The sequence below is a fragment of the Enoplosus armatus genome, chromosome 15 (assembly GCF_043641665.1).
Source record: "Enoplosus armatus isolate fEnoArm2 chromosome 15, fEnoArm2.hap1, whole genome shotgun sequence".
In the NCBI taxonomy this organism is placed as follows: domain Eukaryota; kingdom Metazoa; phylum Chordata; class Actinopteri; order Centrarchiformes; family Enoplosidae; genus Enoplosus; species Enoplosus armatus.
This window is the reverse complement of record NC_092194.1, coordinates 10579487-10598832: the sequence shown is the minus strand read 5'-3', so window position 1 is coordinate 10598832 and position 19346 is coordinate 10579487. Positions and strand designations below refer to the sequence as shown.

At 40.7% G+C, this 19346-nt stretch overlaps 1 protein-coding gene across 1 annotated transcript; it reads right to left on the bottom strand.

Moving 5' to 3' along the window:
* Window positions 1-5832: 5832 nt before the first annotated feature.
* Window positions 5833-19323, bottom strand: lrrc9 (leucine rich repeat containing 9). The gene is made up of 32 exons (XM_070920625.1): window positions 19267-19323; window positions 18800-19018; window positions 18331-18471; window positions 18034-18097; window positions 17864-17934; window positions 16696-16878; window positions 16391-16546; window positions 16035-16243; window positions 15767-15898; window positions 15477-15656; window positions 15253-15373; window positions 14733-14868; window positions 14503-14643; window positions 14291-14415; window positions 13784-13966; window positions 13579-13698; window positions 13187-13378; window positions 12975-13100; window positions 12549-12683; window positions 12219-12396; window positions 11879-12099; window positions 11663-11785; window positions 11429-11559; window positions 11204-11312; window positions 10968-11107; window positions 10459-10595; window positions 9807-10024; window positions 8872-8940; window positions 7898-8023; window positions 6423-6600; window positions 6025-6181; window positions 5833-5922 (listed from the first exon to the last, which is right to left on the bottom strand). Exons 1-32 carry the CDS (start codon window positions 19321-19323, stop codon window positions 5889-5891), a joined length of 4512 nt encoding a protein of 1503 aa, XP_070776726.1. The 3' UTR covers window positions 5833-5888.
* Window positions 19324-19346: the final 23 nt, after the last annotated feature.

Below are 19346 nucleotides of genomic sequence, written 5' to 3'. Positions count from 1 at the left end.
TCAAATATTTCTTACAGCTGTTATACTATATACAGAATACTTGGCTCACTGCAATCAGAGGTTCAACTGTATGAGCACTAATTGATAATTATATATACTTTTATTTTATTTTGATAAAATAAATTTGAATTGTTAAAGCCATTTAACTACAACAGAACAGACATGTATGAAACGGCTTACTCATTTGGCACCTCCTAATCTCTTCATCTATCTGATACCATAACGTTGTCAGAGCATCCCTGAAACTCTCACTGACTTCAACTATGTTGAAATTGTCGTTAGCACCTTATACAATACGTTTCAATTAAAAGGGGATGTTTTAATAATAAAGGAATCACGAATAGCATTCTGTTTATAATGTATAGCACAAAATTAGTTACAAGACATGAGCAACTGCTGCTAAGTTGCCATGAAAACACACCACAGAAGCAGTAGCTTGTGGATACGCTATCGTGTGCTAACCTGTTCAAGCTAGTATCCGGACATTTCGAGTCACACCTCATATAATCAAACCAGGTAATTAGCGAAAAGTAAATTGTTTTCTGGACCTCTCTTTACCTTAGCTAGCTATACTAATGTTAGCTAGCGATGCCAGCAAGTATTTTCAGCTTGACTATCCGTTAGCTTGCTACTACTAACAGGTAAATAACAGCAGGTTAGATACCTGCGGTGTCACTGGTGTGAGACAAACTTACCGTTAACAGCAGAATAGCCGGCTGCGGATAGAATTTGTGTAATATTTGACGATATAGGTTGTATTATGGGGAAAAAGGCGGAAATCGCCAGCATTAACATTAGCTTCGAGCTAACCGCTTGAAAGCCAAGCAACATCGGCATGATACACAGACAGATTGTAACCAATAGGAGAGGAGACAAGAGGAGAGTGCGTCTTTTGATTGGCTCAAAACGTATAGCCCCCGCCCCCTACACAACTCAATCCCGCCCCTTCAACAACTACACACACACGTTATTAATACAAAAGAAAACACAAATTCATGGTTGTTGTGTTTTGGAGAAAGGCACAACAGCGTAATCTTGTCAGACATTGCGGGGCGGAGGGGGTGTAGGTGGCAGCCTCACAAAAACAAAAAATCTTTCTAGAAATATATATTTATATTTAAATGTGTAATTATCGTGCTGTTAAAAAGACTGTTTTACCTGTGCAGTAGACCAGTGACTGACCAACTGTGCATGACGCGCGGAGAACGGCCAAAAACAGCTGTTCCGTTCACTGTTGCTGGTTGACATGTAAACCAGAATGAAGCAGGAGCGTTCAGCGAACATCCAGTCGGTTTAACACTGAATATTGAGCTTTCTTTTACCTTTTAGAGGCATTTGATGGCTGGTCATTGCAAATATGGGAGGGGGGGGTGGCAAATTTCCATTTTTCATATATTGGGGGGGGGGGGGGGGGGGGGGGGGGCGTGACCTCCTGTCACAATATTTGAAGGCACAATATTTAATGGGAATATTCATCAAATAGAAAACTCTGAAAAACGTGTTGGGTTTATAATCATAAAACGTCCAAGATTCAAAAATTTGGGAATAACTTTGAACATGAGCAGTGATTAATGACTGTACAACTGTCAATATTATCTATATACTGTATATATACACAGAACATATAATATAAAGCATATAAGTATAAATCAAGAAACATTAGACTGAGATCAGTTTTTGTGGGAACTGCGTTTAATTGTACAGACCAGCTTTATTAGAAACTGTCTGTATGAAAAGTTGACAAAAATAGTCAACTGAAAAATGCAGATACCCCTCCACAATAAATAACAAAGGATTTTACCACTCCAACATGCTTTCCACTGAACAATGAAAAGACCATCCCTCTTTTCAATTATCAAATGACACATCCCAATGGGTTGTTAATCCTCCTTATCCTAAATAATTTTCCAACCTCTTTCTTGCCAGTATCTTTAAATCCTGACACTAATGCGCTTAGTCAACCCCAAAAACTGACATAGGATTAGAAATATTAATATTACATTCTAAATCCTTGTTATCATGTTCTTAATACAAAAAGAGCAAATCCTACAAGTATTTTATTATTTCAATATAATGAAAGTGATTGTGGTCAAGTGTCTGCCTCTCCAAAATGTTGATTTACTTAGGGAGGAGGGGAAAAGGGGGAATCATGAAGTGATCAACTAAAAAGCTCACAATATCAACACAAAGAAAGATAATAATCTACAGCCGAGGAGATTAAATTGTTATTGTTATTCTTCACTGGGGCTGAGAGGATAGGGGTGTGCAGGAGGTTGTGTTTCCTTGTCATCTTGAAAAAGCAATTTCTGCTCTGTGTAGGACACAATAAACCATAACAACAGAAAAGCCCGTCATTCACGACAACATGTATTGCACCCTGTAATCCTCCCATAGCACCACTTATTTAAAATCATTGGTCGGTTTTTGTTATAGCTGCCTGATGAAGAATATCAACTTGAATTAAGACTTAAGCATCATTAAAGGGGAAACACAAATGCAAATATCATGAGACAAAAAAGGCTGATACCAAATTGGCAACAATCTACAAAAAGTAGGCCATCTGACGGTGCTCTGAAAATTGATTCCTGTTAAATTGACAAGAAAATTGGGTATTTATCTGTTGTTTGGTTATTGTTACCTTGTTTTTGCCACTTTAACCATGCAGCATGCTTTGTGTGATTGAAATAATGTGATAAGTGACACACAAGTCCAATAATGTGATAAATCACACCCAAGTCCAGCAATGAATAGTTGTTAAGATTTAATGCTTCTGCAAGGTGTGCTCTCATCCAAAATGTCTACACAAAATAAAAGCATTTTCCTTTTCATTCTAATTGTCACTCTCACTACATTCTTTTATCTGTATTTTCCCAATCACTCTCTCTATTCGCTCTTTATTCTAGGGAGCCTCACAGGAAACAAATTACTGGAAAATGACAAGCGACAACAATAACTCAATGACGGATTTCAAGAGGCAATATGGCAAGATTGTTTTTGAATACAGGATGCATTTGTGGGGATGAAAAATGAACTTGGGACTTAATATGCACCTTTTGAAAACAAAATAATTCATATTTTGATGATGAGCTGCCATGAGCAGCCAAATGTGGAGAGAACATTTCATTTTTACAACAGCAATTGCAAGTCAAGTGAAGATGTTGCTGTAATTGTAACCTCTACCGAAGCACTTCTAAACTTAATACGAGCTGGTTAATGTGAAATGCATGTGGAGTTTAATGTTGTTCATCCATTACACATGCTGCACCTAACGCTCCGATAAGCACTGCACAAGATGCAACGTTATCTTCAGCATCACACATCAATCAATGTCCTCATCCCTCTCACTTCACCCACAACATCAACCAACACTAGAACCTGAGTAGATAGCAGTGAAAACATGGTCCATTCAGCAATTATTCACAGAGTCTTGGACTAATGGTGCTCTGAATGCACAGACACAGCAAATGTAGGGAGTTAGTGGACCAGCAGTAATGGCCCCATACAGAGCATATTTTTTTCTGTGTGTGTGTGTGTGTGTGTGTTGGTGGGGATGGGGGAAAGAGCATCATCTATAACTGATTAACAACATGCACAAACATGTCTAATTATGAATCCAGACTACAACTGTAGAGACCAACTCACTTTTCCCCCTCTCCCTGTCTCTCTTTCACCCTCTCGTTCCCTCCCGCCCGAGCCGGGCTCCATATCAGGCAGATGAAAACATAACCTGTCACATTCCATCCCATTAAACCAGCTACGGACCATGTGGTCTACTCACATGGAGGAGCGAAGAGAGGGAGAGACATAGACAGAGCGAGCAGTGCATCTGGGTTCACTCAGAAGTGATGAATTATTCACAATCTTTATGCTAATGTCATTTTAATGTTAAAAATACTGACGAATATGCAAAGAGAAACATACTGTATGAAGTGGTAGGCTTACACTACACACAGAAAAATACAATTGCATTAAAAACAGTTATACTTGTAACATATCTATACTGCACATACTGTACACAAATATAAAATGTGTAATTATCCTTTGTAATACCTAATGCATTAGAGAGCTCTCACTGAGCCCCCAGATCTGTGCATTAGAGTGTTGTTTTTTTCTGTTTTTTTTAATGTGAGTCCATCAGCTGCCATTTGATGTCAGGCAGAGCAAGGTAATGACAGTGCACTCACTTGCACAGTCATTAGCCCCGCTTAATGCTAGGAATTAACACAAATTAAGTGAAGTTAAGTACATGCATTAGAGGAGCTTGTTTGGGGAGAGCTTTTCACTTTTGCTGCCTAGAGCTGGTTTGTTGCCTCACATGTTCAGCAACGGCTGCACAGGGAGGAAACATAAAATTAAAGCACACACTCTCTCACACACACACACACACACACACACACACACACACACACACACACACACACACACAAACATATTCACCTCAACTGATCAATAACTACCTACAGGGCAGGTGGTAAATTCATTGAGGACTGATTAGCAGTGTCATAAAGGAAGAGCTAATGGAGCAATAAGGACACCTAGTGGTCATGGTCACACCACTGATCCATAAAGTCCATAGTTCAGGTTAGTTGAAGAAATATGAAAGAAAATGTTTCTGCTTCTGGCTTCAATGGATTCAATGTAATGTCCTTTGGAAAGGGTGTTCCTGGTGAAAATGAACTATCTATGCTTTTGCAGCTATTTACAATTTAGGCATATATTTCCCAAAACTGGCCCAGCTTAATTATGTAAATTGAGTCTTTTTTAAGGAGTACGTATAATGAAAAGGTACAGGTCTGAAGTTAAATAAAACAATAATTTAGCTTTACAAGAAGTAGTTGAGACAGATAACAGTCACACAGTGACAGTGGAAATGACTTTCTTTCCCTGCTGTTTATGCCTACGTTGATGGATGGAAATAGACGTCCAATCTATTTTTTCACACGGAGGTTTTCAGTTTAGAGGTCCCAGAATAAAAAAAGGTTTTAGATCCCATGATATAGGCTGTACCCTCCCCTACATTTAAGGCTCAGACTGGTGTTTTTGTTAATTTACAGGACTACTAGACTAAACTGACAGGAAGACATGCAGGATTATAATCTCATGTTCAGCAGAACTAACATCATAAATGTGGAGTGGAGTAAGTTCATTTCCAGTTACAACACACAACATTTGCCTATTAGTCGAAACGGCGGTGGGCTTTTCGAAAAGAGGCTAACGTGATGAAAATGACAATCTCTGAAATCCATTTGGACCTCGTTCAAGATTACATGTTTATCTGAGTGACTGCAGATTATTGTCCACAGAGAGGTGTGCTAAAGCTGGATTATCCACTTGTTGGGGATGCAGTTGACCCAATGGACGCAGCATGCCACCCTCACACGCCCTTACATCTGTGGGTGTTTTTTCACTTGTTTGGGGCCAAGGATGGGATAGCAGTAGAAATGACACCAAAACCTCTCATCCTCAGATTACCATGGTTAGTGATCCACATATGTGGATAGAAAATAAGGTCAGTCATTATAAATGCATTTGAAAGGGATGTACTACATGCAACCTTCTAGTAGCCTAATTTCCTTTAACCCCAAACACATTGTAGTTTAAACTAAAATAAGAGCTGCAAAGGTGATTTATTGATATGTAAACAGCAACAGACAGTTATTTATCGCCATGTCAAAAAGAAAGGCACTTGAATTGCCCTTTTTCCTCATTAAATATGGAAACATATGCAGATACTCATATACATTAAGGCACACTTACAAAAACACCACCTTCAAGATATGATGTCCTAAAACATATGACCAAACCACAGTCATGGCTGTCGCACATGTTCACGTTTGGATTGTGTACTGATTGACGAGTATCAGTGTATGCTCTACCTCTTCTGGACGCTACATAGGTGGAGGTTTGCCACCATTTGGAAATCTGGAATATAACAAGTACAAGGAAACAGTCAAAGTGTATTCATATTATTATCAGATCGCTCACATTTTAAAGAAGCATATTTATGTCTTTGGATTTACCAACCTGCTGTCTTGCTCCTGGTGGGGATACGTGATGATGACTCTGTTCCCATCAGGAAGGAGACCTGTGGCTGTTGGGTTGCTTCCTGTCCTACGAATGTGTCTAAAGGTATTGTCAGTTTGACCGCTTCGAGCAGCATTACCGTGCTTGTGCTTCTTGTCTGAATTGGGAATTAATACAAGGGTGTGGGTTAGAGAGCTGGAATGAGGATACGAGTGTCAAAACAAGTGGTCAACTTAATACACAACAGTTTTCTGGTACATCGTTATACTAAAAAGTGAATCCTTACTGTATTAGAACTTGAAGAACAGGCTGTTCTTGTCAATCTGAAGCTTGTCATTATGCACAATCATATTTATCAGGAAACTAATGATCTTCAAGTGGAGAAATGTCACACTCACGCTTGTATGTGGAATGAGATTGGGCCTCGTCCATGTTACTCTGCAGGATATCGTGCCCATGCATTAAGTTCTGTAGTCCTCCACTTATACTCACTCCTCTTCGAGGCATGATGGGTAGCAGTCCAGGTAGGTTTATTTCAGTGGTAGGAAACAAAGCTCCAGGGCATTGGGTGCATGACTTTAAGAGAAATATTAAATAGGGAAGATGAGGAAGATAGAAGTAATACTCCAGGACAGGATTAGGTTGAAAAACATAGGCAGATATTCAGATAATGTGCCTCCAGGGTTGGCCCTCAATGTCTTTGACCTCACTGACATACGCAACCTAACCCTGTAACTGTTTTCTCTCCCTTCTTATGGCTACTATTGGTACCACAGTGTGTCCACTCAATCCACACACTTGGCAGGGGATTGGTGATTAAATTGCTTGTTGTTCCACATATAGAAGCATCTTATAGGGGAATAGTAATTACTACTCATCAATAACAATGTTCAAATTCAAACAAAAGCAGTCAAAGGCATAAATTGAGAGTGACAACTGAGATGGCAGTTATGAGAGTCAATAGGTTTGTGTTTGTGTTTTTAATGAGAAAACCCAGGATCTTTGCTCTGTCATTTCCACATCTACGATTAACAAGCAGAGGGGGTCGTGTTGACCTGGCTAATAGGGGGTAAATCCACTGGTGCATTATCGGCCGGGCACATTTCATCTAATCAGCAGGATGATGCCAGTAGGCTTAGGCTGCTTTTAATTCAGAGCTGCAGGAGAATTACGGCCCTGGTCTCTCATTACATGAACATCAAATCAGTCAGACTGAAAGAGTTTGAGCCAGGCTTTTCCCTTTTTTTTAGGTGGCTACGCTTTGGTTGTTGTCATTTTGTTTGTTTCAGGTGGACTACATCTTACATGATAAAGCTAAGAACTTTCCCACAAACAAGATTTTTGTTCATTTGTTGTTCAGTCCCTTTCATACTGAAATACAAAGATGTAAGACGAATAAGAGAGTGTGGGAATGAAAGATTCCTTCCCTGCAAACTAACCTTATTCCTAACCGTACAAACGTATTACAAGTATCTTCATTTTTGATACATGCCAGGATTTTAGAGAAACTGAAGTCACAGGTTCCCCTCCAACACTTCCCTCCACACAATTTTATGTCCCAATCTGAAGGTCTAAATGTTGTTTTATTTCCAGGAATAAAATTATGGGCGATAAATGCTGATGCCTTAATTTATTCATAATTTTGTTGTCCTTAAAGTAGTCAAATTTAAACATTATTTTGTCTGCAAATACTGGCATCATCTTATAAAACACCCACCATATGTAGAATTTCTCCATCCTAGGTGGAAAAAATATACAGAGAAAAAACAAATACTAAAAGGACATGACCTCCATGTCCTCAATGACTACGACCCTGTATGTATGTCTATATATGTGTGTATAAGTGAGTATGCATGTTATGAGCAGTTCTCACTGATGGATCAGCACTGAGGAGTTCAGCCCTGGTCCTTTCCTCCAGGGTGACCATCACTCCATCCAGGACCTGCAGCCGGGACAGACGGAGCACTACTGCTGGTCTGTGGAGAGAATTTCTGGCCACCTGGAAGAAGAAAAAAGCACCTGTTTGATAAAACAACCCGCTGATAAATTATACTGACCCTAACTAGTATCCAGCATTTTTAACTGTGGAGCCTCAGTGAAGCCTGCCCTGAGACATCTGGGATAAATATGATGCTATGTGGGTCCCAACAGCTATTCCAGTGACCCAGCTGACAGCAGCAGATAGCTCGGTGCCCAGCTGAGGGCACCCTCTGGCCTGTCCAGTCATAGAACTTAATGTTCATATAGGACGCTGCTGTGATTAAGTTGTGAGTGCATGCCAATGGATGTCCAGTGGACTTTGGCTAGGGAACATGGGTGAGGTAGCGATCTCATGCTGTCAACAGCAGGAGGTATTGTCTGGGGTGGCTGTTGGCCTCTACCCCCTGGCAGGATTAACCGCTCCTATGGGAAGAGAAGGGGGGTGGGGTCGAGCACTATAGCGGCTACCACAGCTGAGCATAGGGAGGCCCTGGGCTGCAGGCTCTGCTCAGGCCTGATCCATGAGCTCCAGATGGGTGATGTAACCGGGCCAATAGCGCCCTGCCATTTGGTCAACGGATTTGTCTCTGATGCCGGCCAGTTTGAGGCACAGCAGATGGCCCATCATGTAATCGCTTAATTTGGAACCGCAGAGTTACACTGGGATAGTGTTTTGGATTGTGCAAGTGAGAAATTGAGCCTGTGAGCATGCTTTTGATAATTTGTTTTGCGAGTGAAAGAGTTCAAAGTGTCCTGTGACTGACAGATAGTAGATTCACATCGCCGGGCCAAGCTCAACTTGAATAACATTTTTCCCAGTTCACATCACCTAATTGCATTTAATGCACAAACACTTGTAACACTCACGGGATTGCCAACAACAGAGAGCTCCGTCAGTGAAGGAAGAACTTCTAGCTTGTCAAGCTCTGCGACGTCCTACAAAAAGTAAAGAAACAAAGATTAAGTTCTTCTTCATTCACTATCTCCTCATTTAACTTTTCTTTCCCACTGGTTGTAGCCTGCTGTGTGTTGATAATGGAGACATATGCATCAGGACTGAACCTTTCATAATTTTGGTGCATGGAGGATGGAAGCAGCTGATGGGAGAGATTACATGTGTGAGCTCTCATTAATCTCATGAGAGAGTTTGGGCACGGAACAGGACACGGGGGTGTTTTCTCTCATTCCAAGGTTTATGAATGCACTTGGCTGTGATTCAAAGACGCCCCCACTGTGAGAACTGTTGTGCTGGCATGATTGCTGTATTTTATGTCTTAATTGAATGCATGAAAACATTAAGGAAGTGAGGGGAAGAAGGAACTGGCAACAAAAGTGCAAATCACTCGCCCTGGGAGAGAAGGAGATGCAGACTGAGAAGCTGATTACATGCTGTCCTGATTGTTCACCTCTTTCTTCATACACACGGCCCTGACCTTCAATCAAACTTGATTCTCCTTAATGCTACCCCTCGCATGCCACAGTGGGGTGGTAATGACTCATGATTACTATACTTCATTTCTTACTTTGCAAATGCAGGAAAAAGTAATACTGCTGCGCGCTGAATAAAATACATTCTAAACATCTGACACATTTTGCATATGAACCAATCAGTGGTGGTAAATCAAAAACTGCACAAAAGCTTACTGTGACCTTGGTGGTCACCTCAGGAAATCACTGTGGTGTGAGCCATTAAGGCAGTTTAATCGAAAATCTGAACATGCAGTTTTAGTAAAAATCTGTATATAAACATATAAAAAAATCCAGCATGTGAGCCGACTACCACTGCTGCTGGATGAGAATACCTGCAGCTTGTTCATGCCAAGAAAGAGCTTGCGGAGCTCAGTCAAAGGATCCAGATGGTTAAGCTCCCGGATCCGGTTCTCTGCTAGGTGTAGTTCTAGTAGGACGTTCTGGGCTGTGAAAGAGTTATCGGCCAGCGCTTTGATCCGGTTCCTGTCTAGCACAAGCTCTCTGAGCTGGTGAAGCCCCTCCAATCCTTCCACCTGGCTGATCTCATTACCTAGGGAGAGAGAAAACCTTATCAAAACAATGGAAACATATCTCAAACAACAGTCTAATATTTCTATAAACAAAATAAGAGTGTTAATTGCACACCCTGAAAAATATAAAAAGCAGCACTTTATGGTAGTATTTGCTGTTTGCCCGTGGTGTAAAAGGCACTGAAATTACAGAGACAGCTTCAAAAGGTTTCTAAGCAAAAAAGGAAGAAAGGACGAGTAAGGTTGGCTTTGTGGGACAAATCACCCTGACAAAGCAAAGCTCAATCAAAAGTCATCAAAAGCTGTTGAAAGGAAAGTCAGTCGTTCTTTTCTTCAAGTCTCATCTCCCACCTGGCCTACGACTTTGCTCTCTGTGCTTGCCTTTTCACAGGCTCTATACACTGCACTTTTAATAGGCTTTGTGAGGGAGGAGTGGTACGCCAACCGTACATACCTTGAAGGAAGAGTGCTTTAAGATTGGTGAGCCTGCTGAGCTGCAGATTGGCCATATTGGAGATGCCATTGTGACTCAAATGCAGCACCTCCAGGCTGCCCATCAGTGGCTCCAGACTGCCAGTGGGCCCAGTTTCCCTTAAACACAGTCACCGATTGACAGTTTGCAACCTCTGTGGTTAAATGAACATCTCTTTCTCTCGCCTGCTGCCTCATTTAACTGGTCAGACCTCACAGGTGCAGACCACCAAAAGGCAATCCCAGTCATGCCAAACAAAAGCGTGCCTGTCACAGCACTTCTTATGTACTGGTTTCTATAAAAGGGAAGTGGGATTGGAAAATCATTATTACAATTGTGACAAAAGTCTGATACATTGGCTGGTCAGTGCTGCCCCCTAATGGTTAAACATTTAGTTGAAGTTCATACTTCACACTTGCCAACAGTCAAACATGAATTAAAAATGATTCAAATTAAAAATACATGAACTATTGAAATAAGACGTGTGTTACCCTTTGCCTTTGGATGGGCCCTGCTGGCCATAACCACTGGAGTGAACTTTGCTGTACAGTATCTGTCTGTTTGTCAGATGAGCCTGAGTCTTCAGTCTGGGCAGGACGGACTCAATGTGGTTGTAGTTCAGACACAGAGCCTGTAAAGAAGACACACTGGAAATATTGTATTTGTTCACGACTCAGGTGCATTTCAAGCCAGCCTGTTGATTTTTGATATTAAGTGTAATTTGTACTTTGATGTTGGGCAGGTAGATGAGGCCCGAGAAAGAGGTGAGGTTGTTATGGTCTAAGTTGACACTGCGCAGGTTACAGAACAGGTCTGCTGGAGACAGATCAACCATCCTGTGGGGGGAAAAACACTTTATTAGGCTTGTCTTTCAACGCTTAATATTTCAGCATAGTAAATCACTATAATCACATTTGGATGTGTTTATCTGTCTGTCTAGCCAGGCTATTACCTAATGGAGCAGGACTGCAGGGTGAGGTAAGTGATGTCTGTGTAGTTTGAGTGGCCCAGCTTCTCTGCTACCATGTCAGCAGTCAGTCTCCCACCAAACATATCCTTTGCACTTTCACACTCAGTTACCTCCTAGAAAAAAGCAAAAAGCAAACACAAAACGCTGGATATAACTATCATCACTATAATATCTGAGAGGTTTGATTGGTTGCTGTTACTGGTTGTCGGTACATACCACTGCAATGCCATCCAGAGCTTTTAGGGAGGGTAGGTGGAACACCACATAAATCCGATAGTTTTCCAGTTTCTCCAATAAAGGGTTCCCATAAAGATCCAGAATGATGAGGTTTGTCAATCCCTGAAAAGAAAAGAGGAGCATATGAGCTCAGACAACACAATGAAACTGGTAGGAAAATCTGAAACCTACTGTCCTAATTTCTCTCCCACTTACCTTCAGATGGTAGATGTCTTGTGACGTAGAAATGTGGTTGTTGCCGATGTAGAGCTCAAGAAGGGAGCGAACTCTCTGGATACCATGCAGGGAACTGATAGAGTTGTTCTCCACAGACAGAAAGGACAGGTTGGGCAGCTGATCGAGGGCTGAGGCATCCAGACTCAACAGCCGATTCCCATCTACACTCAGTTTATTCAAGCAATGCAGTTTTGGTAGGCCTGAAGAAACAAAGAGCAAAGACAGACACAGAAATAATCATTGCTACTGTGCTAAGTTTTAGGTATATCTTAACGCCGTGATTTTCCAACTTCATTGTCAAGTTGACAGAGTGACTAACCATTGAGTGTGCTGATGCTGTTGTTGTTGAGGGAAAGCTCCTCCAGCTTCAAGCAGCTGTCAAGACCCTCCACTTTAGAAATGTCATTATCATTGAAAGAGGCCCAGCGCAGGTTGACCAGCTTATTCAGATTGATCAGTTTGGAAATCCTCTGGCTGTCAAGGTTGAGAGTGGTGATCTGGTCAAAATGTAGGGCCACAAAAGCATAAAAATGACCACAGATTTTCAACATGTATTACAATTTAGATTACACAGTAGTTTTACTAAAACTTTAACAACAACATTTTTAGAAATCACTCCTTTTAGAAAACCCACATGCCTGTAGCTCACCTTTGCAGTCCAGTCTAGCTCTAGGTTGAGGCCCCAGGGTGCAGGATTGTGAAGACATAGGAGCTGGGCTGTTGACAGCAGGCTGAGGCTGCGGGGTCGGTCACTGCCGGTACACGAGTGAGCCAGAAGAGATGCCTACGAGAAGAGTGTCAACAGGTCTGGTATATCCTGAAATATGCAGGTAGATGTTCACACACTATACTGTGTTCGTTCATCAGTGCAGCATCTTACTACTTATTTTTACGCAACTGTGCTTAATACTTACTGTAAATATCCCAATAGGAGATGTTTTTATAATCAAACGTGAAACTGGATGTAAAAAATTTTCCATACATGTTCCAGTTTTAATTGAAATTCAATTTAATGATCACTGCTTTCATTCACCCACACCGTACACCAAAGCATTGGTATCAGTAAGATCTAGACCTGGTTAATTTTGGATCCGGCGGCCATCTGAACAGCATCAGCCGCCGCCTCCTCGGCTACCATCATATCGTCCAGGTGTGTGAGGGTCGTTAGACGGCCAAGTATGGTCATTCTGACTGCTTCGGGCTAGAAAAAGGAAAAACACCTTCACTGTCTGCCTCCTCATTTTGCCTTGTACTACATCTTTGATTTTATTTGATAACAACACGCACCCTATTCCAGGGGTTGTATCGGGTGTCAAGCTTCAGCAGAGAAGGTGTGTGTTTTCTCAGCACGGCTGTATCCTCTCTGGCCTTGGTCAACTTGTTCCAGCGCACATCGAGCTGTTTGAGCTGTCCCAAACCCCTCAGCCCTTCAAGGGTCACAAGGCGGTTATAGCTGGCGTCCAAAAACTCAAGGTTGGGCTGTGATTTAGGTAACAGAGACAATAGATTTTAACTGTATACTATGGTCCACACAGTCTCTCCGTATTATGTGCCACCTCACCATCCAATTTCATTCAACATTACAGGGGCAAACTACTATTAAAATGCTGCTTTCTTAGGACTTCAGACACACAGTTTAGTTTAAGCTCTATAATAATATTTTCTGTTGTAACTTTTACCATGTGAGAAATGTCATCCAGGCGTGTGAACTCATTGAAGCAGATGGTAAGATGCCGCAGAGCTGTGAGGTGGGAAATCTCCTTTATTTTACTCAGACTGTTGCCATGAAGGTTCAGCATCTGGAGATACAACACATTGAAGTTTATTGTAAGAGCATGGAATGACTTCAATATCAAGTTGTCGTTTGAAAAGCCGAGTACGTACAGTGATCTGACTGAGGACATTGGCTCTGGCCACATTCAGCAGAATTTTGTCATCCAAGCTCAACAACTTGGGCTGTGGTTTCAGCACAGGTTCCATGTTGAGGACTTCCTTGTCCAGGATGATGTCGTTGGAGGTATCATCCCTGCCTGTGCTATGGCCCAACAATGCAAGTTGGTCTTGATCCTAGTGGCAACATGTCAAAAGGTTTAAAGCATGAGAATTGCCTGGTAGGTATATAATTATTGACTGGTGGGTGTTGAAATAAAAAAAAAAATTAAAGATGAAATTAAAATAAATTGTAAAACAGTGTGCAACTAAAGAAGAGACACTAAAATCAGAATGATGTTTTATCATCAGTCAGTTTTGGTTAAAAGTCATGCTACTAAATTTTGACTGCATCAGAGCTCAGCATGACTGAGCATTTGTTTTGTTTGTTGGGTTCTTCATACAGTGTCTTGATTTGCAACACAACTTGGATATACTATGACAAAACAATTAATTAATTACCCCAGTGATGTATTCAAAATATATGATGTACTCAGGCAGGACAAGCTCATGGTCAAACATAAACCACTGTCTCCGTCGGGGACTGCACTCAGGACCAGTGTGCGTTTTGGAGGAGCGAGGTGTCTCTGAATGAAAAACACACAGATGCAATTACATTGTACAAATACTGACTGAAAAATAAATATTTTCATACCTTTTATTATTCCACATACCTTCACTCACTGCAGTTCTGTGCTTAGTGTCCACATTGCGATACACAGAGTAGTATCTGAGATAGATGCTTCTGTCCACCAGTTCTCCCACTCGGATAGGCATGCTGTGGCCCACGAACACTTTGGAAACAATAATCTGACCTACAGGCAAAAATATTAGCATTTTAGCTATTAAGAAAAAAAACAATAGTTACAGCTAAGGGGAATATAAGGACATATTACTCACTCACCATGCCTGAAAGGGATCGCATCTGTACCCTGCTTGGATTCACCTTGGCTGGCCTGGCGCAGTGCGTGTTCAATTCTGGGCTGTTCAGTCACACTCAGGCTGTTGGATAAAGGTATAGCACCCTCTCTTTCCAAGGTCTAGTTCAAAATAACCATTGTAAAAGTCAGCATGATTTGGAGTTTATGTGTAAATAAGTTACAGATTCTGCTCTGTTATATAGCACTCATGTATAGTTATTTCTGTATACAAAAGGGGGGGCCATAGTGTTGTGTAACAATTCCCAACTAAGACTTTTGATAAGTTTTCCTTCCTTCCATTATACACTGCATTCTGCTTAATAAAAAAACATTTGCAAATGCTGGTCATTATGTTACAGGTATAAAGTAGTGAACTTACTCCCTCCGTGACATGCTAGCTTAAATTTTTGCTCACTGGAATAAATTCTGGGTGATGGGATTGAGTGTTGAGGGCTGGTGGAATATTTGAACTACCTATCAACTATTAATCAACAGTATACACACCTTATGTTGTTTGGCTGTTTTGAAGCCTTCCTCTAGAATGCACAAAATGTCTTCCTTCTCACTGTTTTTTTGGGGGTCAGCTATGTAGAACAAATGCTCCAGCCAACGTCTGTAATTCCTGCTTGAAAGATTTATATGAGGTTCAAACTTTTAATGGACGGTCCTGTCACTGTTACAATGAAGACAATAGTAATGTTAAAATGTCACAGTCTAGTTGAACTTACTGTGAACAGACAGCAGATTCTTCGCTGGCTAGAAGGGTGTGAAGTTTGTCCTCAAAGTGAAGCCTCAAAGCACTGTTGTGGATGCGGATCACTCTGTTGACCTTAATGCCAGTGATACCGTGAACCTTAAAGTCTGAATGAGAGAAGCGGGAGAGCAGGAGGTCGCAACAGGAAGTAAACCTGTTGGGTACATAACATAGTAACTATGAGTTAAGGGAAGTGTGATTTGTCCTCTGTAGCTGTGAATTTCATGATGGTTGCAATTGTACTTGATAATACCAAGTACGCACCAAGGGTCTGTGGAGAGGCCTTCTTCTAAACGAATATTCCCAACACTTTCTAGCTCCATCAACAGAAACTGGATGTTATATTCCATCATGTTTGTGGCTCGGGCCAAATCCCGCTCATACCAGGCTTCAATCCTGAATATGGAAGAAGGAGCATTAGGACTGTTTCTTTGATCTGATGCTTGAATGTAGAAAGATGTATTGTACAGTATGAGACTGTACATGTATAAAGCACTGTAAAACGATCCGTATCTAGTTCAAATATACAGACCCATCCAGCCTCCTCGTCCATAGCACCAGTCTCTCCCTCAGTGCTTTGATCTTGCGGAGTATTTTGTGCTCCATGGCGGGATCATGACTGATGTCAGCGGTTAGGTCACTTCTGTCGGCTGAACCTTCAACCAGGTGGGTTGATCCATCCTCCAATGTGTAGGCAGACTTCTTACAACTAGCTGGCACCCTGGAGAGCTCACGTTCAAGCTAAGCATGCATCCAAATGAAAACAACTTCCTTAACTGTGTACAATAACAGCGACCCATAGCTGGAGATCACAGCTAAATAACTTCTCCTGTACTCTTGTTACAGCTGCTGAATTAATTTTAAAAATGTTTCAAGGATTGTACATACATTCTTGAGGGTGTGATTGAGTGTTCTGATGCATTCTTCAGGTAACTGTAACATAGTTTTCTTCCTCTCTATCAGACTGAGCCGGATCTCTTCCAGGTTCCTCTGAGCAGTATGTACACGCATGTTGTAGTACATCATTTTCTTCATTACTGTGGACTAAAAGGAGAAATAAAAGGAAAACAAAACAGACAAGCTACATTAAAGGGAAATGTGCATATGTGATGCATAAGACATCTAGAATTCTGAATTTAAGAAGTGTATTAATGTATTATCCTCTCAAACAGAGACTCAGGTGAGCTCAATACCTCAGTTGCTTCCTTGACTTGCTTGCTCGAGACGTCGTAGGTGTCAAGTCGCTGGAGGCCTGGCATGTGGTAAAGAACGTGTGTGGCATAGTTACACAGCAGACACACTGGGTTTGAGGTTGACGTGGGGTCCTTCAGCGCTAGTTCCCTCAGATGGGGTAAGCAGTTAAGCAGGGTCAACTCCTGTTACAACAACGACAGAACAAACAGGCTAGTTCATTAATAGGGTTTCTCTTGATTCTAAGGCTCAGGTTGTGCCCTCGCGACTAAATTAAGCCTTTATATAATATAAACCAGCAAATGCAGATGTCACTGACGTCCACATTTTATTGCTGGAATATTCTTTATTCTTTGCCAATTCTTTGGCCAAATGAATGCTCCAGTAACTGTTGCATTATCCCTAATTATAGCAGGGATTGTAGTATAAGAGATATTGTGTATACAAATCAGATGTATTATGGCAAATTCTACATAGTGATGAAAAGAAAGAATTAAATGTGTGGCTAGCCTCTGCAGCCCCTGTCTTATGTAAAAGGAAGTTTAAATATTAGACAAATGCCATAATAGGCCAAACACTTTTTTTTGGAACCTTTTCATCCATACTCACTGAAAGAAATGTCACATAGTAATGACAAAAGGGGCAAATACTTTTTCCTTGACTCCACAGCTGTTACAATATGCTGGGCAGTGAATGGTAATAATAGTTAGGACAAAAGGTGGATTGTAGAAATATGATATGAAGGTGTCCAATCAAACCCAGAGCTACAAAACCTTTTGTGTTTCCTATCAGAGCGACCTTCATACCCTCTGAATGAGCGTATCGGCCACAGTATATGTCTAAAATGTATAACTGAAACCTGCATATTAAAAAACTTCTTCTAGTCTTTTAAGATATATTTTTTAAAATATGTGTGATCATGAATGTATATCATTGAATCCAGAAGGACAAACATTGAAATCATGCTGTTCAATACCTCAATGAAGGTCTTGTGCAGACAGCCCATTGTGGAATTGATTGAAAATCTGAACTGGCAGAGACCCCAACATTTCACAAGAATTTGGAAATGCCCTTTCTTCAGACCAAGGATTTTAATAAGATTTTACAAAATGAGTCGGAAAACTTTTTACAGAAGGAATTTCAAAAGCATATCTATGTTTTAAATCTTACCTTAAAGGAGCTGATCTTGTTCCCAGACAGATTAAGATTCTGAAGGCTGACATTAGGATCAAGGCAATGCCCTTAGAATAAGTTAAAAGGTGTTTGATTATTATTTTTATCACTGAATCGCAATCAAGCTTGGCACAGAAAATACAGGATACAGGATTCTAAAAACCTACCAATCTTTTCAATATTGTTGTCAGCAAGGTTTAGTTCTTTGAGGTTTTGAAGTGTGTTCAAGCCCTTTAGAAAAAAAACAACAACCACACAACAGACAATTGATAAAAAAAAATGAGAGCGTGCCTCTTTGACGAAACATGGACAGTCATGTTTTATTTACTGATTTACTGAAATTGTGTAAAAATGCAGTTTTGGTGAGCCAAATAAATAGAGATTCAGAAATAACATATTGTAATATGCTGTATGAACATGAAACATGTAAATACATAGATGAATTCATAATTTACAGTTCAAACCTGTATCTGAGTTATGCAGTTATTGTTGAGCCACAGGACTTCTAGATTGATCTGCAATTCTAAATTCTTTATTTCACAAATTTGATTATCATAGAGGTAGAGTTTCTCTAGTTGTAGACAATTCTGTAGTCCAGATATTCCCTGCAAAAAGAGAAGATGGAACTATTATATAATATATATGACATATGTTGTGAAATTCACCTATACAGGATACTGTTTTGCTTATATGGGTAGGGAGGGATCCATAAACAGCGGTCCATGCATGAAATATGTGTTGTCACTGGATGCCACAGAGGAGAAAAATTGTGATCCCAGTGTGTAAGGTTTAAGAACAGTTGCACTCAGTGGCAATATAACCCATAGAGGACTGTTATGATTCATTACAGCATTACGGCATAACATTACATATTGTTGTTATCAGCAGTGCCAGTATTGATTATTAGAAACATTACCGGCACAACAGACTTACTGTCAGATGGCACTGGACTACCCAGAGCTCTCGAAGCAGAGGACAGCTCTCAAGTCCTTCAATGTGTTTTATGTTCTGGCCCACTATGGTAAGCTGACAGAGCTCTGGGAAGAAGGAAAGCCCAACCATGCGGGGAAAACCAGAGAAGAAGATCTCCAGGGAGCTGATGTTGCTCCTTTCTTGTGCAATCTTTTCATAGGACACTCCATTGGCCACGCACTGTTGAGAAAAATGTATATGTGACAGAATAACTTATACTTAGCTAGGCCCAACCATCATTTGTCAGGGGAAAATAATAATGCAGTGAAAATGATAAAATATATTTTGGCAAAATATACATATAGTTTATAAGTTAAATTGCAACATTTCAGCTGAGGAATTCAGTTGTTGGAAGTAGTTACAAGGATTAAAACTGGATATCAATTAACCTAGATACCATTTATCATTTTACCAAATGTCCTACTCACCAGCTGTTTGACCACCTCCTCGTCGCCTCGGTGCTTTTGTTTCTCACTGGGTATCATAACTTGTTCGTCTTGAAATGTAC